At 35.7% G+C, this 25,240-nt stretch overlaps 2 protein-coding genes and 2 long non-coding RNA genes across 13 annotated transcripts; 2 read left to right on the top strand and 2 right to left on the bottom strand.

The window, feature by feature from the left end:
• Window positions 1-724: 724 nt before the first annotated feature.
• LOC114272613 (uncharacterized) lies at window positions 725-9,663 on the top strand. Its single transcript, XR_014357521.1, has 5 exons — window positions 725-825; window positions 2,406-2,552; window positions 3,250-3,358; window positions 3,493-3,691; window positions 9,199-9,663. It is a non-coding gene; the product is annotated as an uncharacterized LOC114272613 (long non-coding RNA).
• LOC145814185 (uncharacterized) lies at window positions 5,351-9,015 on the bottom strand. The gene is made up of 2 exons (XR_014357522.1): window positions 8,278-9,015; window positions 5,351-7,573 (listed from the first exon to the last, which is right to left on the bottom strand). It is a non-coding gene; the product is annotated as an uncharacterized LOC145814185 (long non-coding RNA).
• Window positions 9,664-10,239: 576 nt separating the features above from the next.
• On the top strand, window positions 10,240-15,903 carry LOC145788673 (transcription initiation factor TFIID subunit 10-like). Of its 10 annotated transcripts, none has more exons than XM_082910726.1 (7): window positions 10,240-11,059; window positions 11,645-11,824; window positions 11,911-11,975; window positions 13,734-13,796; window positions 13,991-14,048; window positions 14,161-14,211; window positions 15,481-15,903. In XM_082910726.1, exons 2-7 carry the CDS (start codon window positions 11,732-11,734, stop codon window positions 15,496-15,498), a joined length of 348 nt encoding a protein of 115 aa, XP_082766852.1. In that variant the 5' UTR covers window positions 10,240-11,059; window positions 11,645-11,731; the 3' UTR covers window positions 15,499-15,903. The 10 variants fall into 10 exon arrangements, with proteins under 10 accessions (XP_082766852.1, XP_082766854.1, XP_082766849.1 ...); XM_082910728.1 differs by having other exon boundaries at window positions 10,397-11,059; window positions 11,670-11,824; XM_082910723.1 differs by having other exon boundaries at window positions 10,683-11,059; window positions 15,503-15,903.
• Window positions 15,904-17,629: 1,726 nt separating this feature from the next.
• Window positions 17,630-20,495, bottom strand: LOC114301894 (uncharacterized). The gene is made up of 2 exons (XM_028246844.2): window positions 19,904-20,495; window positions 17,630-18,162 (listed from the first exon to the last, which is right to left on the bottom strand). The coding sequence occupies exons 1-2, from the start codon at window positions 20,376-20,378 to the stop codon at window positions 17,753-17,755; spliced, it is 885 nt and encodes a 294-aa protein (XP_028102645.2). The 5' UTR covers window positions 20,379-20,495; the 3' UTR covers window positions 17,630-17,752.
• Window positions 20,496-25,240: the final 4,745 nt, after the last annotated feature.

Raw genomic sequence — 25,240 nt, 5'->3', positions numbered from 1 at the left:
GGCAAACTGGCTTGTGAAATGGAAGTAAAAATTTCTGTATTTGAGACTTGACAGGAGGGTCTCAATTTATACATGTATAGGGGAGAGAGGAAGAGCCTCCAACCTTTATGGCTGTTCATAATGCACCATTAACCTCTGCAATAAAGGCGGGAGTTACAAACTCCATTAATGCAGGAGTTACAAACCCCATTAATGCTCTATTAAACTCTGTAATAAATGCAGGAGTTACAAACTTCATTACCTTTTTTCCATGAAGTTAAAGGTAATTTCTCATTCAAATCTCAATGGTTTTTGGCCATTCTATCTGTGGTGTAAAGATCTCAATGCAAAGTATCTAGACCCACTTGGATCCAACACAATAGATGATTGGGACCCACTTTAATATTTAATTAAAGTCACCAAAAAAAACTATTTTTTCCAACAATTTCATCATTAGCAAATTAAATTATTATTTCCTTGTGCTCCTTGTGTAGTTGAAGGTCATAAAGTACTTTTCCCAAGTTTGTTATTAATTAAGTGGTCCTCACAAATATCATTGATCAGATGGCGATAAAGATAATCATGAGGATTCAGATCAAAAAAATCACCTACATGGCTTTGATCAAGATGCTGAAACAATGATTAAGAAGGTCAAGCAAGCATTGGCTAATGGAGAAGGACGTCGGGTATGTTTTGGTCCCAATTTGGATGTGAAGATGCTCGAGTTTATGATAGAATTAATAAGCTTAACCATTCTTGCAGGTTTATGGGGTCTTGGATGTCCAAAGAGTTGCTGGGAACTTCCATATCTCAGTTCATGGGTTGAACATTTTTGTTGCACAAATGGTCAGTTTTTCTTTTTTTTACTGTTTTTTAAAGGTTATTTTCTTGTAATGTAATTTCATGTAACAAGTCATCAGTATCTATAAATATGTGAATAATGTGATTCCTGATTAAACCATTGGTTGCTTGGTAAAATTAATAAAAACAAATAAAAAAAAAGTGGAAGAAGCGGGAGGAGAAGAAAAAAGTGAGAAGTTGATTCTCTTATGCTGGGTTTGGTTAGGAGATTTGGGGGGAGATTTGGAAAAGGGAAATGGAAAAAGTAGGTGAAATGTGAATAAAACATGCCTATATTTCACCTAATTTCACACACCTTTTCCCTTTCCCTTTCCAAATCCCTCAACCAAATACAGCATTAATATTATTTAGACAAATACTTGGAGAAGTACAAAATACTTCTAATTTAGGCCTCATTTGGCAAGAGGCTATTTTAGCCAATTAGCCAAAAAGTTACTAAATTAGCCAAAAAGCCAACAACCCATACCAAAAAGTCAAAATTCTTTTTGCTCTCTACTTTTTGCACATCTTTTCGTAATTAGCCAAAAAGTCATCCCAAACATACAAGTTTTTTTTACCTACCTTTTTAGCCAAATAACCAAAAAGTTACTAAATTAGCCTGTTCCCAAACAAGGCCTTAGTATAGTTTAGCTACCCCCTCTATTTAAAATAACAGCAAATTGGTCTTCTGTCTTCATAAAAGGTACTCAGCCTGAACTTAAGTTTTCGGTAATAAAATATTGGTCCACTTCAATTTACTAAATTTTGAGATGCTGTGTGAACCTAACTTCCATGCTTATATAAATGCTTTATTCTGATGTATATGGGGAATTCCTGTAACACAGAAGAGAAGTCATGTCCTAGTTTTGGTCCTCTAAAACTGGAGTCTACGAGGCGTTATTCTCATTTTATTACTTTTGGAAGTTCAAGCTTTTATCCTTACACTAAGCACTGATGAGATATGAGACATGAAATAGAAAAAAGAAAAAAAAAACTTGGTGTTCATTTTGATGCCTCATTTCATTTGTTCATTTTTTTTGGAATTTCTGTGGCTTTTACAGTGGAATTTATCATTGAAACATGGAGGCATGCAAAAAACAGGAGTTCTTCATATCCTCTGGTTGTGATCATCTTTAGGTTTCTTTGAAGTGACAAAATTCATAATTTGACATCATTTTTTAGATTGCTGCCATTTTCATAATGGCTCCAGTCAAAATAATTGACTTAATTGGAATGCAATACAGAAAGTTAAATGGCTATTCACTTTCCTTGGGACTTTCAAATATACCTTTTGACTTACACTTCATACCAATTAGTTAACAAGGGGTAACTTCTGTTATTATAAGGAGATTAAATTGTTCAAGTTATTTTTAAGAAAATGGCCAGATAATTATATATTACTCTCCATCTAGTGAGCCAAGACATCTTTTGTGTTGTTTGCTAGCCTTTTGAATGTCTTCAACTGCTAGTGTGGAGGTTAATTCGTATCCTTCCATTTCAACTGCTTTTTCATTAACTTTAGCTCACTTACCTATTGCTTGTTTTTCTTCTCTCTCTCTCTTTTTTTTTTTTTTTTTGTCCAACAGATTTTTGAAGGGCCCATTCATGTCAATGTGAGCCACATTATTCATGATTTATCATTTGGGCCAAAATATCCTGGAATTCACAACCCACTTGATGAGACTTAACGGATTCTACGTGGTTCAAGTGGAACATTCAAATATTACATAAAGGTTTGATTCCTGGTCTTTCTTTGATAAAATTGTTGATTTATCTTCTGGTGTTTCCAATATGCACCTTCTTTAAGATAGCTGGTGCATTTTTTCAGCACATATGTGCTCCAGATCTTGCTGTTCAAGGGGACCCTTGCTTAAATGATCATTGTGTTGTCCTCAGTATTGACTAGCTAAAAGAAAACTAAAACTGGCTATTTTTGCACATGTTATCTTGGAAATATTTTTCTTATGATCATTAGAATTTACTAGCATCACACACTATTGAACAAATTTATGGGACGCCCTTATGGAGAGTGGGTAATGACCATATAAATGTTGTGTTTGGATCATGGATTCATGGAGTGAAAAGATAGGAAAAGAAAATGAATGAAAGCATTCCCTTACCATTTCTTTTCACGCGACAAATCCAAGATCCAAACATAGTCTTAAATGACTCTTGTTCGTAGAATACTCATTGGATGCTTTGGTCTGATAAAGCATACCAAGCACTCAATTGTCAGCCGTTGCAGGCTGAAACCCAAATTTTCTCTATTATTGAACAATAATTTATTGAAACAACATATTCATTTATTGAACAAAAATTTGAACTCTGCTTTATGTATATATATAGTTCATTTAATAGTTGGGTTTATATTTAGGGTTTTAGCATTCTTTTTCTTGCTCTCTGTTGAGAAATTTGTTTGTTTCCATGTAGATTGTTCCAACTGAATACAGATACTTATCAAAAGAAGTTTTACCAACTAATCAATTCTCAGTCACGGAATATTATTCTCCTATGAACGAGTATGATAGGACTTGGCCAGGTTTGTTTGGACACTGGAATTTATTTTGATCCCTCTCTGCTAACTCTTCTTTCTCTCTTCCAGATCTTTTTTCTGTTCCTTGCAGCTACTATCATCTGTGTTCCAATTACGAACCCAATTGTTATTCTATCCAGCTGTTTACTTTCTGTATGATCTGTCACCAATTACTGTGACCATCAGAGAGGAACGTCGCAGTTTTCTCCACTTCATCACTCGGCTTTGTGCAGTATTGGGCGGTACATTTGCCTTAACAGGTTTGTACTATTCTCTTTACTCTGCTTTTTGGAATTTGGGAAAAAGTTGCACACACCGAAGAATGAGGATCTGGAAAAGGTATCCTATCTGAGATGATTCAATTGAAAGATAACCATCCACTTAATAACAAAATCGATTTTTTTTTTCGTAATAATTCTGAAAATTTTCCTCATCATTTAAATTTATTTTGAAATCTAATTTTTTGAAAGGTCTGTACTAAAAAGAAAAAAAACTGTAAAACTGGTTAAAGTGACAAATTACCAAAGGAAACAGAAAACATTGTGGCTGTGAATTTTGCATTTTTTACAGCTTCATATTTGAACTCACGCACCGTTTGTTTGGGCGAAAAACATTTTTTTAAAAGTTTTTCTCATTTTTCTTGTGTTTGGTACAACGGAAAATGAAAGTCAATAGAAAACGTTTTCCATGGTTAATAAAAAAAAGGCCTATTTGCGCCGAAAATGTTCCCCACTTTTAAGGTAGAAAACGTTTTTCAAACTAAAGTCTTAGCAATGTCACCATCACCTCCACCACTTCGATCACTGTTACTGCCACTACCACCACCACCACAACTCCACCACCTTCACCTCCGTCCCGCCACCACTACCACTAACACAACCATTAGTTTATTAGTTTCAAAAATGCAACCAAACATAGGAAAATGTTCTCCCGAAAACATTTTCTCGAAAAAAATTTTTTTTTGTAGAAAATGTTTTTCATTAGAAAAAAAAAAAAAAACAAACGGAGGGTCAATGAAAATTCACCTAGAAATTCATCTATGAAAAACTATCTTGGCCATCGCTATAAGTTTTGAGAATCCATCTACTGCAAAAGTTTTATGAAACCGATGTTTGAGGTTATGGGCAGGAATCTGCTCACTGTCATTTCTAATTTTCCTAATCACAGAAGGTTCACTTTCCATTGATGTTCTCATAATCACTACAAGAAATTTCACTTTTGGCGACTAAATTTTTAGTCGCCAAAAGTCAATTTTTAGTCGCCGAAGGGCTTTAGCGACTAAATTTTTTGGTCACAAAATTAGTAGCCGAAGAGTGGTCGGGAAAGCTAATTGGCGACTAAAAATTTTAGTCGCCAAATGTATTCATTTGCCGACTAAATATTTAGTCGCCAAAAAGTTGGACATTAAATTAAATTAGACCCTTTTCGTCGGCCAAACTTTTAGTCGCCTAAAATCCCAACTTTTTAGCTACTAAAATTTTAGTCGCCGAAAGTCCCCATCTTTGGCTACTAAATGTTTAGTCGGCAAAGAATTCCTCTTTTGGCTACTAAATATTTGGTCGCCTAAAGTTCTATATTTTTTGCTATTAAATTTTTAGTCGGCAAAAGTATGTTTATAATTTAGTTTTTTTGTTTTTAGCTACGAAATATTTTAGTCACCAAATGTTTGATTTTCTTTTGGCTACTAAAATTTTAGTCGCCAAATGTTTTTTTTTTGGCTACTAAACTTTTAGTCGCTAAATGTCTTCTTTTTTTTTTTTGCCACAAAACTTTTAGTCGCCAAATGTCTTTTTTTTTTGCTACAAAAAACTTTTAGTCGCCAAATGTCTTTTCCCAATTTCTTTTTAGTTACTAATTGTTTAGTCGCCAAAAACATGATATTATGTTTTATTGCGAAATTATAATTTCTCCACAACCTGTCTATGTACAATACAACCTGTAATACGTATAAAAACAAAATGATACATACAATTAATCATTTCACAATCTGCATCCATATACTAAAAATAAATAACATTAAATATCAAAGTTCATACAAATCAACTATTGTCTAAACTAAAATAATAATTCCATACAAAATATGTCATACAAAAATCAAAGCCCTCCGTATACAAAAAAATACTTTTACTATCAAACGAATTTACCATTTGGCATGGTACAAATTACCATCGTAATATGTACCACAACAAAAGGTGATATATGTACCACGACAAAAGTTTTCTATGGACCATGACAAAATGTCCTATAAGTATGCCGACAAATTTAGTATATATGTACCACGACAGTAGGTGATCTATGTACCACGACAGTCATTATCTGTTGATTGCCAAAAGTTTTCTGTGTCAGTAATAATGAACTACACAAAAGTTGAGGACGACAAAAGTATTATATTAGTTCTACACAAAAGTGAAAATTCCTCTCCATACACCAATATGGATTATCCACAAGTCCACGCAACAAAACCATTTACAAAGAAAAACAAAAAATGAAACAGTAGAATTGGTTACAAAATATCAATTCAGTCAGCCACATAGAACACGTTCTAACATGCATTTAAGGTAAACCAATCAAGAAATGTCTTCTTGGAAATAAAAGAAAGTATATATATATATGTATCATGCAATATTTATTCCAACCAAATGCACAAACGATGTAATATGCAATTTCTTTGTCCTATAAATATATAAAGGCAATTATTAGAATATGTAGATGTTATTTTAATAAAGTTGTTGCTTTTTTAACTAAGTGTTGCAAATTTTTCGACTAAGTGTAAGGCGTATTCGGGGGGCTGTTATGAATTTTCGCCCTCGGAAAGCCCTTTTTTGAGTATGTTTAGGGCGTATTCGGCTCTAACTCCCAACCTACGGGTCCGAATTACGTTCCGTCAGATCTCACAAGTCCTATTTGTCATGGCAAAGCTATCCGTGTGAGCCACCCGGTCGTTTGGGAGCTGTTTTGAATTTTCACTCCCGAAACGTCCTTTTTTGACTAAGTTTTAGACGTATTCGGCTCTAACTCTCTACCTATGGGTCCGAATTACATTCCGTCAGTTCTCACAAATCCTATTTGTCATGGCAAAACTATCCGTGTGAGCCACACGGTCGTTCGGGGTTGTTTTGATTTTTCGCCCCCGAAACGCCCTTTTTCGACTAAGTTTTGGACGTATTCGGCTCTAACTCTCTACCTACGGGTCCAAATTACGTTCCGTCAGTTGTCACAAGTCCTATTTGTCATGACGAAGCTATCCGTGTGAGTCACACAGTCGTTTGGGGGCTGTTTTGATTTTTCGCCCCCGAAACGCCCTTTTTCAACTAAGTTTAGGGGGGTATTCGGCTCTAACTCCCAACCTACAGGTCTGAATTACGTTCTGTCAGATCTCACAAGTCTTATTTGTCATGGCGAAGCTATTTGCGTGAGCCACCCGGTCGTTCGGGGACTTTTTTGAATTTTCACCCCCGAAACGCCATTTTTTGACTAATTTTCACAATCTGAATAAGAGATAAAACTAGATTTAGACAAAATAGAAATATCATACCATACCCATGATCATAACCCTTCTAACTTCTAAGTTTGACTAGTGCCAAATGAAACATTTAAGTAAACCATAAATTGTTGTGCTATGAAGTACCTAAATTCAGTCCTTGGGCCTATTTTCCAGAGGTAAGATCAGAACAAACTTCTTCAGTAAAACAAACTAATCACATTCCCAAACACCCAACTCAAACTCATCTACCTAACCCAATGGACTTCCTTACCTGCTGTAGATTTGCCACAAAGTTATGCACAGAGTAGAACCTGCCCAGGAAGAAAGTCTTCATCCATATTGCCACCTCTGTCTTCATCCAAATTGATCCAAAGAACAGCACAAGGCAGAGCTTTCCATATCTAGCAAGTAGCAGCAACAGCAGTAGCTAGCAACACTCCATTTTCGCAGCAGCAACTAGCAACTAACAGCAGCAGCAACAGTACTCCTTTTCTACAGTAGCAGCACTCCAAAAACGGCAGCAACACTCCTTTTTGCTCATTGTGACCCTTAATAATGTAAAAGATACATAGTATTTCAAAACATTAAAAAAGAAGGCAAACCTTCTTTAGTGCAGCACTTATTTCCTCATCATAGTCCAGTTTTGATGCCAAGTGAAGATCCTTAGCAGCCTCTCCCCATTAACCAAGCATTGCCCATGCCATGCCATGCCATGCCATGCAATTCAACTGTTAGACCTATCATAAAACATACATCTTCTTCCATTCAACAACGAAAAAAAAATCAGCCTATACAAATATACACGTCCATATTAACAACAGGAAATAAAAAATAAAAAATTTAGAGTCTAAATCAGCATATACCTGCAAAATCAATTAGAAAAGGGAATTGAAAACACTTCTTTCAAACTAATAACACTTGAATCCAAAATGACAATAATTTCCATAAAAAATCCCCCAAATCAATCCAAAATAATCAAATCCAACAATCAGAACAGCTTCTCTAATCTAGCCCTAGCTCAATTTCATTCTAATCACACAAAAAATAATTCAATTTTGATTTTAAATCAGCATGTACCTGGTAATCAACAGTTGGATAAACGTAAGCAAAAGCGTTTCCTCTAGGTTTCCAACAACCAAATCAAACAACAATCATATACCCAATTACACACATATACAGACTTCAAATTTCCATTTCTGCCATTAGGGTTTGGAAATCGAACAATCAGATACCCAATTACACACACATATAGAAATCACTGAAGCTTTACACACACACACACACACACACACACACACACATATATATATAACTTTGAACATAGATCATGAACCAACAAAAATCGAACACAAAGAGAAGTAAAGGGTGGGTAGATTGTCATTGATCTGGTGAGGAAAAGAGAAGATGAGGAGAGAAAAAAATGTAGAGAGAAGTAAGCCACCAGAAGCGAATCAATGGGAGGCGAGGCGAGGCAATGGTGAGCTGCGGCAGCGATGTTCGACAATGGAAGATTGACGGAAACTGTGGTCGTCTGCGACGGCGAGATGAGGGGCGGTGGTGATCGATTCTCTGAGAGAGAGAGAGAGAGAGAGAGAGAGGGAGAGCAAGAGAGAGATAGAATAGAACCGTGTGAAGACTAACAAATTTGGGTAAAAATTTAGGGCCAATATGAAGTATTTCCCACGAAATTTTTATACACATTCGGCGACGAAAGTTTAGTCGGGAAATATTAACAAATGACGACTAAAATTATTTTAGTAGCCAAAACATGAACTAATGGCGACAAAAAAATTTTTAGTCGCTTATTGTTACACTTTTGGGGACTAAATTTGTTTTAGTCGCCAAATTCAATGCCAAAAGTGTAAATTCTTTGAAAATTTTAATTACAATTGGCGACTAAACATTTTAGTCAGAAAAAGTCAGCAAAAGGCTACTAAAATAATTTTGTGTCTCTCAAAGTAAGTTTTTGGCGACTAACATTTAGTCGCCAAAGAGAAAAAAAATAATTTATTTTGTATTCGGCGACTAAATTTTTTAGTAGCCAAAAATTAGTATACGACGATTAAATTTTTTTTTGTCCCTGAAAGAAGTTTTTGGCGACTAAAACTTTAGTCGCCAAAGAGAAAAAAATAATTTTTTTATTTTCCATTCGGCGACTAAATATTTTAGTAGCCAAAAGTCAATATACAGCGACTAAGTTTTTTTTTTGTAGCCAATTCTGGCATTTTTAGTCGCCAATAATGACTAATACCCCTACTAAAAAAAATTAGTAGTTAAATATTTTACTTTTGGCGACTAAATTTTTTTTAGTCACCAAAGGTGTATTTTGTTGTGATGAATGTAATATATTGATATTTAACAGGAATGTTAGATCGGTGAATGTATAGACTTCTTGATGCAGTAATGAAGCCAAATGCTAGAAGTATGTCGCGGTAAACATGGGGATTGCATCTATTAAAGCAAAGATTATATAACCACTAATTGATAGCGTGGTGGGAGTCTGAAATTATGCTGCTGAGAGAGATTATATATAGAGCATTATATTGGTTGTTTAATTTTTCTTTCTTGTTTACCCTCGTCCAACTGATGATTCAAGCCGCATTGTCATCTTAACACTGTTACCCATTTTATAAATGTCTCCCCATGCATGTTGTGGTTTTTCTGGGAAGAATGTGTAAGAGGATGTACTTGATTACTTCCCAAAATACATGGGGTCACATCTGAATGATGATTGGCTAATCTTGGGTAAATGAGGGCACACATGGCACGAGGTGATTGGATAATTTTTTTGTAGCTTTGTTTTATTTTATTTATTTTTTGGGATGAATGGATGATTTGTTTATGGATGAAGTGGATGAGATTTTGGAACTCTTTTTTTATTATCCAAATTATAGTGGAAAATCTCATTTTTTTTTATAATTGTCACATAAAATGGATTTTAACGTCGCGTTTGGTTGGGGTGTTTGAGAAGGGATTTGGAAAGAGAAAGGAAAAAAGTATGTGAAACTATGTGAAATATAAGTATATTTCATTCACATTTTATCTACTTTTTCTCTTTCTCTTTTCAAATTCTTTTCCAAATCTTTCAACCGTATAAAGAAGAATCAAAATTTGGGGATTGTCACTTTTGCAAGATTATCCTAAAAATGATTTTTTTTTCTCAAATTATTACTTGAATTTGGAGATTACCTTCAAAATTGAATTTGTACACATCATTACGAGTCTATCACTTTAAAATAAATAATTTATCAAGTTTTTCCCTTTTTGTGTTTTTTTGAGGAAGAATTTATCAAGTTAATTATTAATTATATAATGTTACTGTCATATCATTTGGGTGGCAATGGGTTAGTTGATCTATCCTGCTTATATACCTAACCAAATTACCTTATATTTAATCTCCCACAATTTTTGTCTTGAACTCTAGTAACACCTTTCATTGCCCTTCTGGTTCATTGCATGTTTCTTACTAATTTGATTCTGTTATATATTAATTTCTAAATATAATTTTAAATAAAATCATGAAGTTGATTAATTTGTGAGTTTGGTATTGATTGAGATCTAGAATAAATAGATTTTTGTTGAAATTATTACAAAATTATGATTATATATTTATTAGTATTCTTTTCCATTTATATTTTTAACCAATCCAATTTGTTGGTTCACGATGGTTAAAATATTGAATTAGGCTGAGGATTGGTGGATTGAAGCCGGGTTTAAAAAATTGAAAAAATTACACGTGTACGTTTTTTAAAATATTTACAAACATTAAAGTGATAATTTTTTTTCATTAACATTAATTAATTTTTTAAAATTTCACTAAATTGTAATTTTCTCTAAAAAATCCCCAATTTGTTAAAGATTGGTTGGATTTGTGATTTTCCCTCCCTAAATTGACACAAATTATACAAGGAGAAATTATAAATCAGGTGGGGCTTTAAAAAGTAAATTAACATATTAATGAAAAAAATTCCCCAACATCCACTGATGATAGGTTATTTCTCCACTATACAATCCTGTTAAATCTGCTGTCCAACCGGTGACTCGCTCCAACCAGCAGACCGGCAGGGTTGAAAAGTCCTCTATATATTCCAAATTAGGGCTCAATTGACGATCGATCTGTAAATCAATCTCTCTCTCTCATCCGCGAGTGATCCCCTCACATCTCTCTTCACTCAAGTCCAGGTGCGACATCTTGTTCTCCGGCGACGGCGGCTAAAGTTCAGGTACCGACTCTGCTCCTGCTCCATGCATCCCCTCGGAAGCTAAATCGAAAGAGAACACTGATAATATTAATCGTTTTTGTTTGTTTCCTCAGCAACCAAACTGAGTATCTTAGAATATTGTATACAATTGTTTCGTTTATTGGTGTCAATTTGTGAAGCATCTACGAGTTCCATTCACAAATAATATAACAGTTTCTAGAGATTTTTTGTTGAAAATGTTTTTTTTTTTTTTTTTTTTTAAAATATATGTTTTCGTTGTTTGGGCCTTACATGTATATACATACATCTTTAGTTGCCTTTCTTTGTGGCACTCTGAAATGGAGATAGCTTTTTCATTTCTACTCAATCAATAATCTGAACTCTGATTTGGTGTTACAGAGCTTGGCTTATTTGATATCAAATGTTTTTTTTCCCAATTAAAGTTTTAGATGGTACTTGCTTGGTTTGCAGAGTTAATGTGGGAGAAAATATCTATAGTTTTATTTATTTATTTATGACATAATTACGACATCCTCGGTCAATCATGGTTCAATTTCGATTGACTCGATGGCTGAACCATTGATTCTAAGACCCAGCCTTTTTTAGGTTTCCTTAACAATCAGGGTTTTAGAACATTGGTAAGAAGGCCTACCTCGCAGTTCAAAGGGGGAGAGAGAGTTAGGACAAGCAAAGATGAACCACAATCAGCAATCGAGTGATGGCAGGCACGATGATGATACTGTGCTCTCTGATTTCCTTGCGTCCTTGATGGACTACACCCCCACTGTAAATTATCCTTGAAAAGCTCAATGAAAAACCTATCTATGCTTTGTTTTCAATAATAAATTTACTACTGTGTTTTCTGATCTCAGATTCCAGACCAATTGGTGGAGCATTACTTGGCAAAAAGTGGGTTCCAATGTCCCGATGTTCGATTGTAGGTACTTCGACCCTCTGTTATTAAAATCGTACAATTCGCGATTCGAATCATACAATTCGATTCAATTCAGTGGCTAAACGATACAAACATATTATGTGAATCGCAAATAGCTATGAATCGTAGGTGAATCGGTGAATTGAATTAGTGAATTGTGAATCGATTCGAATCGCTAAAATTGATGTTTGGCTTTCTTTTTTGGTTTTTTATTGTTGAAAAATGGTTCACAAAACATTTTTAAGGTCTTTAAGATTACTACATGCTATCTTTTGGCTTTCTCCCTCCCTATTTACTCTCAAATACTCAAACTTTAACCCCAAAAAATGAAATTTCTCTCTTTACAATATTCTAGGTTTACATATTCAATTTCATCTAAATACTTGCATTTACAAAATAAATTTTTTTTAAGGCATCAAAAGAGATTTTTGAAAAAAATTGAAAATTTTGATTTTTTAACCTTGTAAAATATTGTTGTTGAGTTATTGTTGCTTGAAAATTAAAAGTTTATCTTTGTTTGCTATCTTTATTGATAAGAAATAGTATCTAAAATGGAAAAGGTGAAGTGGGAAACATGGGAACCCATGTTAACTTCTTACCCAGACCACATGATCATCATTTAAAACAATATTTTCATTGATTTAAGTCTAAATAGTTCATATTTATTAGATATTTAATATCTATTTTTTATGTAATTTAAAAAAGGTATATGTTAAAAGGTGACCGAATCTTTACGATTCACGATTTAATTCGATTCGTGATTCGGTACAATACCATTTCGATTCACTATTCAATTCTCGATTTGACAACTATGCTTCTACCCCTCCTAAACTATCATCCTCGTATTTGTCTCTTTATTTGTTTGCCCTCTGTTTGGTTGCCAACAAAATTGAAGTAAGTGAACAATCAGATTAAAAATGAGTAAACCTAACTCGATAAAGGTAAATGGTTGTGTTAAGGTCAGTTGACTGGATGTTTGTGTGTGGGGTTTGTGTTGATGAAAAAATTGATGATTCAAAGCTAGTAATTTTTCTAATTTCCTCAGTTTTCTCACAAAGGAAACCCACAGTGAAGTACGACAATGTCATTAGAGTGTTATCCAAAAGCTGAACGGTAGGAGGGCTAGTAGGAGTATGAGGGATTTTGATTCTTTTTTAAGGGAGTATGATTTGATTGACCCGCCTTGTTGAATGCTTAATTTACTTGGTCCAATTTTCAGGAGGTGCTTTGAGAATATGTGGTTGGATCACCCTTTCATTCAAAAAGGATTTTAAAGAGTGGTGGGCGAATTGTAGGATTCAAGAGTGGAAGGGTTTTAAGTTCATGAATAAATTGAAAATGGTCAAATGAAAGTTAAAAGAATGGAATAAAGAGGTTTTTGGTTATTTAAAGGCCAAGAAAAGTGAGATTGAAAAAAGGTTTGAGGTTCTTGATTGTCTTGAATCTGGGGGGAATTTGATGAGGCACTTAGAAAGGAAAACTCGAATTTGAAAAAGTAATCTTTAGAGAATCAGTTCATCAGAGCCATTTACTCGTGATTGTTTTCTATGGAAGGGAATCCTAGAGCAGGGATTGAGGGTCTTGATTGGTGTCCAAATTATGTTTTCTTATTCAAGAAGTTCATTTATGTTCTTCCTTTCTAGTTGTTATATCATATATGGTCTCTGATGTGAAAAACTGTGTGCATATTTTGTATTTCATTTTTCTGCACATTTGTATGGATATATATATCAAATCATTTATCTCCTTTATTTTTCGCAGAATCAGACTGGTAGCTGTTGCTACGCAGAAGTTTATTGCAGAGGTTGCAACTGATGCTCTTCAGTATGTTTCTAACTTCTGATAATTTTTTCATTACTGAAGTCTTTTCATTTGAGATTCACCAATAGTTCTATTTACAGGTTCATCGTATACATTTTCATATTTGCACTTCGAATTTTCATTATTTAGGTACTGGTGGTGCGGTGTTGTTTAACATATTTGTTTATTGTAAGTTACCCATCTGCATCTTAATATAGGCAATGCAAGGCAAGGCAGGCAGCTGTAGTCAAGGACAAGAGGGATAAGCAGCAAAAGGTGCTCACATTTTACTAATGTTTTTCTACTTTTCATTTTTTTATTTTTGTATATTTCCAGCTTTTTTTCTTTTTTTTTTTCTTTAGTTTAATCCGATCTCTCTCTCTAATAGGATAAGCGTTTAATCTTGACAATGGAGGACCTCTCCAAGGCTCTGCGTGAGGTAAGCACTTTAGTGCTTCAAGCAGTATTGCTATCAAGAGTCAAATTTATGCCAACCAACCTCAAAATGACAATATCATGTAAGTGTTTGGGAAGTGGGTTTTTTTATAGGTTTTTTTAGTTATAGGATATTATTGGAGAAAATTTTTTTTGACCTTGTTTGGTTTGTTTTTCAGAAAATTTTTTGGAAAAAATTCTCTATAAACAAATTTTTAAGAGTAATCAAACTAAATAAATTTTTTCAAAAAAAATCTCAAAATTTTGTTTGGTTGCCTACTTTTCAAAATCACTCTCTCTCTCATACACATAAAATTAATCACTTTTTTTGTAACTCTCTCCCCAAAACAATTTTCCAAAACCATTTTTAAAAAAGACAAATCAAACAAGTTTTCCTACTTTTTATCTCAAAAACTACTTTACAAACACAAACCAAACACACCCTTTGTGTTTGGAAAGATAGTTGGGTTTTTTTTGTAGTTGGATATAATGTTTGTGAGAGAAAAAGTGAAATAATTATGGGGTTTGATGTGATATTTTATTTGGATTTGTTTTTTTTTTATTTTTTATTTTGTAACCAATTTGTCTTTTAGTGAAAAAAAAAAACCAAAAAAAATTCTTCCCAAACAGCGCCCATGTCTCCTAATAGTTTGAGATGCAAAATTTCTAACCTCCAAATTTCGGTAGTCATAAAACTTTGGCAATACTGGACATCAAAGTTCTACCTTTTCGATTTGAATCTTGTAAAACATGATATTTCAATAGATGGATATATGTGAAAAGCATGTTTTGGAAAATGTGCTAAGACCGTGATTCTTTGATAACCGATATATCCATGTTATTAAGTTTTTGATATGTAAAGTAATCTAACCACTGAAAAGGCCTAATAGGGGTGTGACTTATCTACACAGGCAGCTTGCCTCAACCATTATGAGAATACCTTAAATGCCAATATTTGAATAGACTAACTACATAATGGCACATAAGCCATGGAAAATTGAGTTATGTTAGGAGAGCAGAAGCATGTTTTTAGGCTCTATTTGTTCGGTTCTTTACTTATTTTGTGTAGATAAGTAAAAATAAATGCTGAGAAAGCAATTGGGTTTTTTAGCTGAGAAAGCTGACTTTTGCTAGTACCTTCTTCAATTAAATGCTAACAGATTTCTTATTTGTATTAGAGTATCTGTAATTGGTATATTGTCCTGGTTCTCGGTGATGGCCTCCAGAACTCTCTCATTCTTTTCAGATTACGACCATTTTACGTTGATTTTAGGTTTCTTGTTGTAATTGAGCAGTATGGCGTGAATGTGAAGCATCAAGAGTATTTTGCTGATAGCCCCACAGCTGGGTTGGATCCTGCTTCAAGAGATGAATGAGCTCAGTGCCTTGTATCTGTAAAAACAAATACTTCATGGTGGCTTGCATTTTGAATTCAACTTTTAACTAATTTGCAAGGCTATGAAAATACACCATTATTTTTACATATTATGTCATCAATCTGTAGATGATTTCATTTCATGGTCTTGTTGCTACACAATTAGGTAGATGCAGTTATCCTGTTTTCTTAGTATCTCTCTCCCCTCGACAAAAAGAAAAAAAAAATGGAAAAAGAAAGAAAATGGAAACAAATACTTTATTTGTATTTGTATTTTATTTTTTTATTAATGAGAGGATATTATGCTGGATTTTGAAAGCATTTGAAACTGGCAAGGTCTATTTCTTAAATAAATGTAGGAATTTGTTGAACAATTGCAGGCAATTTCGGTTGTTAGTTGCGATATTGCATTGTGAAACACCATGGAAAATGCTATATGGCATTTTCTTATTACTAGATACACAAACATTGATCTAACATTTATTTATTAATATAGTCCCCACTATTTTTGTGCCTAGTGGTAAAAAAAAATAAAAAATTTCTTGTGATTGTGAGATTCGTTCATGAGAGGGCTCTTTTATTATTACTTTTAATTGGGAAAGTTGAATGGGTCTACAGGTTTTTTCCCGTGTTAGTTTTTTTAAAGTCCAAAACAAGAAGTTTTTTTGGTTTTTTTTGCTTAAATAGTTTAAAAGTGAGATTTTTAGTTGAAACCAAATAGAGCATTCCCCAAAGTGATGACCCATATCAGAATCCAAGGGTAGTGTGATTTTAAAGTTTGCAATGAAGTATAACTTGTAATTGCAAAAGCATGTTCTAAACATGATACGAACACTTCATTGCATTTAAAAGTGGAACCAATAATATTAGTTAAATATATATTTTTTTCCCCTTAAGAGAGTTGATGATGAAACATGTAAGGGATTGTAAAGTAATAATTGGATAGGAGCTCACTGCACAACTTAGGTTAATTGTGTTAAATGTATGTTTTAAAAAAATGCAAGAGAAAGATAGAAGAGTCGGAGAAGTAACCCCCACGAATTAGATGGTGGAATTTAAAATTTGAAAATTTAGCACTCTTTAAGAACCTTATGATTAAGGAATGAAAATAAATTTTGAATGAGAAAACTAACTCACATGTGTGAGATGGTCAATTGTAATAAAATTAAATAAAGTAGCAAAAGAAGCTTCTGGTAAATTCAAGAGAGTGAAAAAATTAAATAAATAAAACTTGGTGGTGGAATGACGAGGTTCAAAAAGTAATTTGTCACAAAATTGTCTCCACATGTGGGAATAACGATTTTTTTTTTTTTTTTTTCGACATATGAATAAAATAGCTAAAACCTTAGCTAAGAAAGCCATTATGGAGGCTAAGGAAGCAATTATGAATGATGGTGAAAAAAGATATAGATAAACTTGCCAAGATAAGAGAGGGAAAAAAAGGGTAAAAACCTAATTACATCAAGTATACTAGGGAAAATATGAAACTGTGCTTGAGCTATTTTGAAAAGCTATTTAATGAAAACCACTCAAGAAACATAAGTTTAGTCGAACTTGATACTGCAGTAGTAATATAAATTATAAATTATTTCGCAATATTAGAGTAGTTTGGGGGGGGGGGGGGGGAATAAAACGAGGCTATGAGGAGGATGAAAGTGGCAAAAACTGTAGACCAAATGCAATTCCCATTGAAATTTGAAAGTGTTTCGAGTGATGAAGGGACAGTTTGGTTGACTAATTTGTTTAGAAAGATGCATTACAAGAAATGCTTGATAAGTTGAAGAAAAAGTCCATTAGTTCCAACATACAAAAACAGTGGTGATATTCAAAGAGAGATTAAGACACAACGGGATAAGAAAATACATGGTTATCTTAAACTTTTAACTGACGATATGACAGTGAATAAAGCCAATTGGAGGAAATGTATCCAATTAACTGACCCCAAGTAAATAGGACTATGGCTTGTTGAGTTGAGAATCATGATGGAATGATTCAATTTTAAGAATCCAAATGCATCCAACAGTTTCAAATTCTTCAGATGATCCTCTAGCTTTGAACTAAACTCATTTACATTGATCTGAGTCTCAACATTCCAAAAACCATAGCATTAGCATGGACACTACATTTATCACTAGAATGGAACATTAACAGTAATAACCTTTATTGAAAACTAACCACAATCTTGGACTATATCACAAAGCTGGTCAAGTGTGTCTGCAAGATTCCCAAGGCATGTGATAAGTCTGTCACCTTGATGCCTAGTGAAATCAGTCTGCGAATCCTTGACGTTTTTTAGATCAGCCAAGAGACAGTCTGAACTCTCACCCAGGACTCCTTTAAGTATGTCAGTGATCAATTTCGCATTCTCATATAGTTTTGCAGCCATCATTTGCTCCTTCTCTTCCATGTTGTTCTTAAGCAATATCTTCTCATCTTTGCTGTGTTTCAAAGGCTTTACCCTTTTTTCTACTCTGCCTTGCTCTGGCATTATCTTTTTATTTATCTTACGTTTCTGAGGCGTCAGCCTTTCCTCTGTGCTGCGTTTCTGAGGCATCACTCGGCGCCTTTGCTTCTTCAAATCTATGGTACCAAAAGTATAAAAACACAGATGTAAGCACCTCATGTTTTGAGATATGGCTTGCACTGGTGCACTTCCTACGGTCTCAAGCACAAAGTCACACAAAAAAGCATATTGTAGAGAACTTACTATTAAAATAAATAAATGGTATCTAGAGAAACTTACAGTTGGGAATATATTGAAGGAACCAGGGAACTATGTGTGAAATTTCAGCCATTTTTAACTTCTTAGTGATTCCAAAACCAAGTTTTGGGGTTGGGATTAACTAATTCATGGCTGCTCCGTGAAAGACCGATTTACGGACTGCCAATAAATAAAAGGCACATCGACTAACTTTAGTTACATCTTAAATACTTCACTGCTACATGAGATTCTAGATACACCATACCAAATGTGATTACCTCCCTCCCCCTTCCCCTTGCGCCTCTACCTCCTCTCCCTTTGCCGCCTCCGTCAGCAACAATGCCCATTGCCGACCATTCTACCCGCAACCCACACCATCGTCTATTGCTACCTATGCCTCCAGCCCACTCCTACCACCAACCAACACCACCTCTCTCCCCCATCCACTCTAACAACCACTGCCTTCTCCCTTCTCCCTTTCCACTCCCACAGTCCCCACCATCAACCAGCGCCAACCACCCCATTGCTCTTGGTCTATTTTCTCTTTGTTCTTGGTTGGATTGTGGAGATTGAGGGTACTGCTGGTGGCTCTACTGGATTAATTGTGCCCATTATGGTGATAAATTAGTTACCAATCCCATTTATTTTTGTGATATAATCTAATAATGATTAGCCTTAATCATTTTGCTTGCCGGACATTATCTTCCCATGATGGACATCCAGCAGCGAAAGAAAAAGAAGAAGAGCAGTTGGTGGACCACAGAGAAGGAAAAGGGAAGTTGTTGTCTAATTCTCAGGTCATAAGAATAATAAACCAAAATGCTGATATGGCATAAGATAATTGGTTGTTGTAATACATACACTTTACGGATGGGACATAAAGAATTTAATCCCATGTAGTCCCTCATCAAAGTAGGATGGCATGCACATACGATGAAGAGTCATGTTTGGAGAAACAAACAACTAGACTGAGATACCATAATGAAAGTAAAGTCAGCATAAATTGCATACCCTATCATAAAAGCGGTATTTGACAACAAAATCCCAATTCTTGGTGGAAAAACACGTCCTATTCCTATTGACGAGCTCCAATATAAAATTTTCTTCGGGATTCAATAGGGTGCTGCTATTCACATTCATTTACCAACCTGCTGAAAACCCCTTCCCCTTAGTTCATAGGTTGTTCATTGGCTAGTTGCACCACATCTTTTTAGAACCTGATTTGTAATGAATGTTCTTCTTCCAACACTATAAATTGATAAACATTCAAAAGCTAAGCCAAACGTCCATCTTCTCTTGAAAATCCTTATTGCAAAGTCCTTGATATAAGTACTTTCAACTGCAAGAAACAATGCCGAGACCAAACATACCCAAATTTTGCAACAACAAAGACCACTAAAATCTGACTGAAATTCTAACCTATAATGGTCATCCAATGCCAAATCAAATACTATTTCAGCTCAACAATGCTAGTGTACGATTGAAATTACTCAGATTTCAATCCAATAGAAGATAATTTAAACTACCCATTTTTGAAGATTAAAAGGGCATGCAATGCTAGCAATCAAATAAACAATCAAACACCTAAATCACAGTTGAATGATATGAGAAAAAGCATACCAGGCTCGGCCACTCCATCGGCGACAGCTTCAGGATCAACATCCGGGTCAGTATCCGAACCATCACCCGCCTTCAAATGATCATCAATGGCTTTAAACACCTCGAAATCAAAATCCTCAGGAAACCCAAATTCGCATCTTCGCTCATAATCAATCGACCAGTACGATTCGACCCGGGACTCGGACGATTCCCAGAGCTTGATCTTCTTGTAATCGGAGAGAAGGGAGTCCCATTTACGGCGACACTGGTTGAGGGTACGGAAGACTTCCAAGGAGTTGCAATTCTCGACGATGATCTTCCATTTTTGGAAAGAGGAGAGAGTGTTGCGACAGTCGCGTTCGACAGCGGCGATCTCGGTGATAAGGGTGAGGGATTCTTGGGAGGACCAGTCGGGAGCTACCTGGGAGCGAGTGCGCCGAGAGGCTGAAGCTCGAGAATGGCTACCACCGTAGTCTTCTTGCTCATCCATGGACATGGTCAGCTCACCCCCACTCAGAGCTCTCTCAGATTGTCTTTACCTTTTGTGTATTTTTTGAAGTCTAAAGTTACATCCCCGGTCCTTGCCTTTTTCAAATTTCACATTTCGGGAGGTTCTATTTACACAGATACATTTTCTTTTTACACATCCATCTTAATTCACGCACCAAAAAAAAAGAAAAAAATTATTCATCACACATAATTTTGTTCCAATTATATCCTTATACATACACTCCTAATCCACACACCTTCTTCCACACTAGCAAGCAACGATCAAATCCTAACCCTAACCAGCAACTACCTTATCGGCGGTGACGCAGCACCGGCGACACTACCGTGACCTCTCTCTCTTTTCTCTCAGTCGCGAAAAGGAAGGCAACGACGACTCGCAGACGAAAGGCGACGACAACTCGCAAACAAAAGGGGGTTTCGGATGTTGATGGTCAAACCAATGTGTTTTGTTCGGATGTTAATAGTCGAACCAAATTCATTAGTTCGATGGTTGATTTCCGAATAGAGGCGATTCTTTCGATATTGGTTGTCCGAATGGTAAGAAAATGAGGTGATTCCACGATGCCCGATGGGGTTGGGAAGAGAGTCAGGAAGGCAATGGGTTCACAGATGAAAGGGAGTTGCAGTGGTGGAGGAAGAGGTAACGACGACGATGAAGGAAAATAGAGGTGGCGGCCATGGAAGATGGTGGTGACTGATAGTTAGGGTTAGGGTTATGTTTTTGGTTGAGGGTTAGGGTTTTGTTTAAAGAAGAAAGGGGTATTTTGATAGTTTCATTTTAGGACAAAAATGTAATAAAAAAAATTTATTAAGTGTGTGTAAAGAGAGTAAATGGTGTGTGCAAATAGAAGATCCCTCACATTTCTCCTCAAAAAATAGTAAAAGTCATTTGTCAAAAATAATAGTAACGAGGGACTTGGCATACAGTTGTTTTAGTTTAAAAGTTTGAAAAATTATTAAAAAATTTATAATTTAAATTAAAAAGTGAAAGATTTTTTTTTCTTTATTTTTTACATATTTTTTCATAAAAAAACAAAAAATTATTTCAAACATACTAATTTTTTCTACCTCATATTTTAACCAAAAAAATAAAAAAATTACTGAAAAAATTTGTTCCCAAACGAGGTTTTAGTCCAAAAGTCTAAATTCTAATTTTATTTGTTTAAAGATTCAAGCATTGAAACATTTTGTCTAAAAAAGACAAGCTCAAGTTAAATAACCAAAATGTCCTTCCTTATATATTGGGTCCCAAACCCTCTCACTTTGAACTTTGATCTCTCTCTCTCTCTCTCTCTTGTGTTGGTCTCAGACCCTCACTGAGATCTCTACCTCCCTTCTCAGCATCGCTCGCAACCGTCTCTCTCCTCCGCCAATCTCCTCTCCGTTGATCTACCTCCTCCACCTACAACAAAAGTAATCTATGGTGACGAAAACTAGTAAAGAAAATAAAATTTGTCACTAAATAAAAATAATTCGTGAGGAATTTATAAATTTTATCACATATAATAAAAAAAAATAAAAATGATAAGTGACAAAATTTATTTTCGTCAATAAATACTTCATTTTAAGTGAGGAAAAATTAAGTTTCATCACCAAAAATTTTCCCGCTACTTTTTTTGGGTGGCGCCAAAATTTTGGGACTTTTGGTGAGAAAAAAATTTATCACTAATTATAAAATTATTTGTGAGGAATATATTTCTGTCACCAAAACGTTTTAATATTTTTGATATCTTTTGGTGAGGAAATAATATTGTCACTAATTTTGGTGGAAAATTTTTGATATATTGAGCGGCAATAAAAAAATAGGGTATTAATTTTTTTACTCTTTTTCTGTTTATTATCTCTCTCTCTCTCTTTCTCTCTCTCTCTCTCTCTCTCTCTCTCTCTCTCACTCACACTAGGGTATTAATTTGTCTTACCTCTTGCTCCTCTATCACGTCGATTGACATCGTCGTCGCCTTTGTTAGCTTTGCCGATCGCCGTTGCCACTCGTAGCCTTGCCGGTAACTGCCACTAGTAGCCTTGTCGGTAACCGCCACATTTTCTTTGCTCGGTGATTTGGTACGTGATTTCTCTTTGCTCTTTTTTTGGTGTCTCTTTCTTTTATTCTCTGTTTTGGTATGGTGACGAAAATTAGTGAAGAAAACAAATTTCGTTACTAAATAAGAATAATCGATGAGGAATTATAAATTTTGTCACGTATAATAAAAAAATAAAAATAATAGGTGACGAAATTTATTTCCGTCAATAAATACTTACTTTTAGATGAGAAAAAAATTAAGCTTCGTCACCTAAATTTTCCCCACTAATTTTTTTTGATGGTGCCAAAATTTTGAAACTTTTGGTGAGAAAAAAAATTGTCACAAATTATAAAATTATTAGTTGTACGGGAAAGAAATAAACCTTCTCGTATAATCCTGTTGATCAAGTCTACGCTCTTCCGAACGTCGTCGCTTTATTCCCTGAAAACACAAACGTGAGCTAGCCGGCGGGTGTGTGCCGGATACCTCTCCGATGCCTAAGTCAGCAAACAGACAAATAGACAAAAAGCTCTGTGTATTTGAAGATCAAAGTTGTGTTACCTCTCCATAGGTGATATTGGTGAGCTTTTATAGGTTCCGTGTAGCATAATCCAAGTAGGACTCTTTCTCCTCCATGTAGAGTCCTCCTAGGATTCATACTCCTGAAAGATAGTGTCTATCCTTCAACACCCCCCTCACTGTTTAAACCAAGTGAGATGGTTTTACCATGGTCAGACTCCAATGTAGCCGAGGTACTCATGGCTATGCTTAGCTGTAGAACAGACTGAACTATCCTTAGTTCGGTTCGTCTTTTTACTGCCCTTACCTCAGTTCCTCCTGTACAAACCGTGGTAGGTCTAAACCGAGTTAACTTTTAGCAAGGTTTAGACCGAGCTAACCATACCGCGCCATAACCGGTATAAGTTTTAGTATGGTGACCGAGCTAACCTCCTTAGGACCGGAGTAACTTTACACCTCTCTTGGGCCGGAATAACTTCATGGCCTTTTTACTCAGCCCTTCACACTGTGGCCCATAACGGCCCATTGCTCAGCTCGGCCCAATTTTCATATAAATTACCCTCTTTCGTCACTAATATTTTTTTTGTTTTTATTTTTGAGAAATTTGATTTTAAATATTTTAAAATATATATTCATCACTAATAATTTTTAATATTTAAAAATATATATTCATCACTAATAATTTTTAATATTTTAAAATTTTTAATGAGGAAATTATTTTATCATTAATTTTGGTATTCTATTCCTTAACCGAACTGACAGTTGTCTTCTTTATGTAGATTCAGCCCACCTCAAGTCACTGTACAGTTACCCCAACTTAAACACACTTCGCGCCGCACTTCGGTATTCCGAAAGAAGTTGGGCCAAGCTACTGAATTTCGAGCCGACGTACAGATACAGCGGCCGATGTAAAGCCAGAGTAACAGACTTCTTACTGGAAGCCTCTCCCGAACCGGACCCCAACTTGCCACAAATTAACCTGATTCGCACTACCGAAGAAGAAGAAATGGCGAAGCGGAATAGAGTGAAGGCCCTCTTAACCGAAACTAACCGAGCCGAAATACCACCATCTAACCAGACTTAGGAAACAGTGGTGGCCCTTCCATCTCAACAACCTTCTTCATCACGCCCAAGCAAACACGCCCGGACTACCCAAACCGAGCAACGCCTTGTCAATGAAGACGAAACCACGCTTCCACTGAGCCCTCCACTGAGCCCTCTCAACCGAAACCAACCCGAGGGCTCTGACCGGGCTAGCTCCTCCAAGTGGGCACCCAAACTTACATTTCAAAACCGAGATATACAAGACACAGACTCAGTGGTCACTGAGAAAGATCACTTAATGGCGTTTAACCTTGCCAAGAGTGTCTGCCTTCCAGCAGACATGGAACATCACAAAAATTTGACCGAGCTAAAGGCCATCCGCTCGGCCACCAAATCCATGGTGCTTGGAAGTAGTTGTCTCTGTTTATTCTTTCTGATTTGTACGTCTTTTATCTCGGTTTGATTTCAAGTCCCACTCTTTTTGCAGGCCATGCAGAAGAGTCACATCGCTCATAAGTGAGTGCTCGAACTCCATAAGACTACAAGGCAAGCGCTGGCCGAAGTAACAGAAAAGACTGCCGAGCTGGAGCAAGCCAGGTAGCAAATAGCCGAGCTAAAATCCGAGAACGGTCGCCTGACCGGTCTTGTTAGCTCGGCTGAAGTAGAAAAACAAAAGGTTGCAGCCGTTATCAAAGACAAGTATCTGCGCGAACTTGCTAAACTTGAGCGCAAGAAAAAGGCCGAGATAGAGCAGCTGAAAAAGGATGCTGATGACGTCGAGCTCTGGGGTTTCAAGGAGGGGGAGGCGACTTACATTAAGCAATGTGAAGCTGCCAAGGATCTCTTCTTTAAGTGCAGTTGGAGGGCGGCTGTAGAGCAGCTCGGTCACGGTCTAGGGACCGAGGTCTTCAACGCTCCAGCATACTTCATTTCGGGCTCTATGACGGAATATGCTGCTGCTCTTCAGCAACAGTTTCTTGAGGACTCAGATAATGATGAAGAAGAAGCTGCGCCAAAGGATACTCCGGTTATCAGTGACCCTGACGAACAATCAGTTCGGTTGGAGCCATTGGTGGAAGACCTGATCGGCGAGCTGCCTACTAAAACCGTACCTCTAACTGACACCGAGCTCTCAACCGAGGCCGTGCCACCATCCGAAACCAAGCTTCGTGTTGATATTGATGCTGATCTTGACGCCGAAATAAATGATCTTTTTAACTAATTTTGTATTTTTCTTTTCTTGTTTTTGGTCTTGTAACCGGGT

The sequence above is a fragment of the Camellia sinensis genome, unplaced genomic scaffold, assembly GCF_055761805.1.
Source record: "Camellia sinensis isolate YWXY unplaced genomic scaffold, ASM5576180v1 Unanchor1, whole genome shotgun sequence".
NCBI lineage: Eukaryota > Viridiplantae > Streptophyta > Magnoliopsida > Ericales > Theaceae > Camellia > Camellia sinensis.
Note: the sequence above shows the minus strand (reverse complement) of the source record. Positions and strands in the feature narration are given on the sequence as shown.

Coding starts and splice junctions, on each gene's coding strand:
- LOC145788673 (XM_082910719.1), top strand. CDS start 11,732: ATGAACCACAATCAGCAATCGAGTGATGGCAGGCACGATGATGATACT. Junction 11,976..13,733: donor CAATGTCCCGATGTTCGATT/GTAGGTACTTCG, acceptor TATTTTTCGCAG/AATCAGACTGGTAGCTGTTG. Junction 14,291..15,502: donor CCTCAAAATGACAATATCAT/GTAAGTGTTTGG, acceptor GTAATTGAGCAG/TATGGCGTGAATGTGAAGCA.
- LOC114301894 (XM_028246844.2), bottom strand. CDS start 20,378: ATGTCCATGGATGAGCAAGAAGACTACGGTGGTAGCCATTCTCGAGCT. Junction 18,163..19,903: donor CGATGGAGTGGCCGAGCCTG/GTATGCTTTTTC, acceptor TTGGTACCATAG/ATTTGAAGAAGCAAAGGCGC.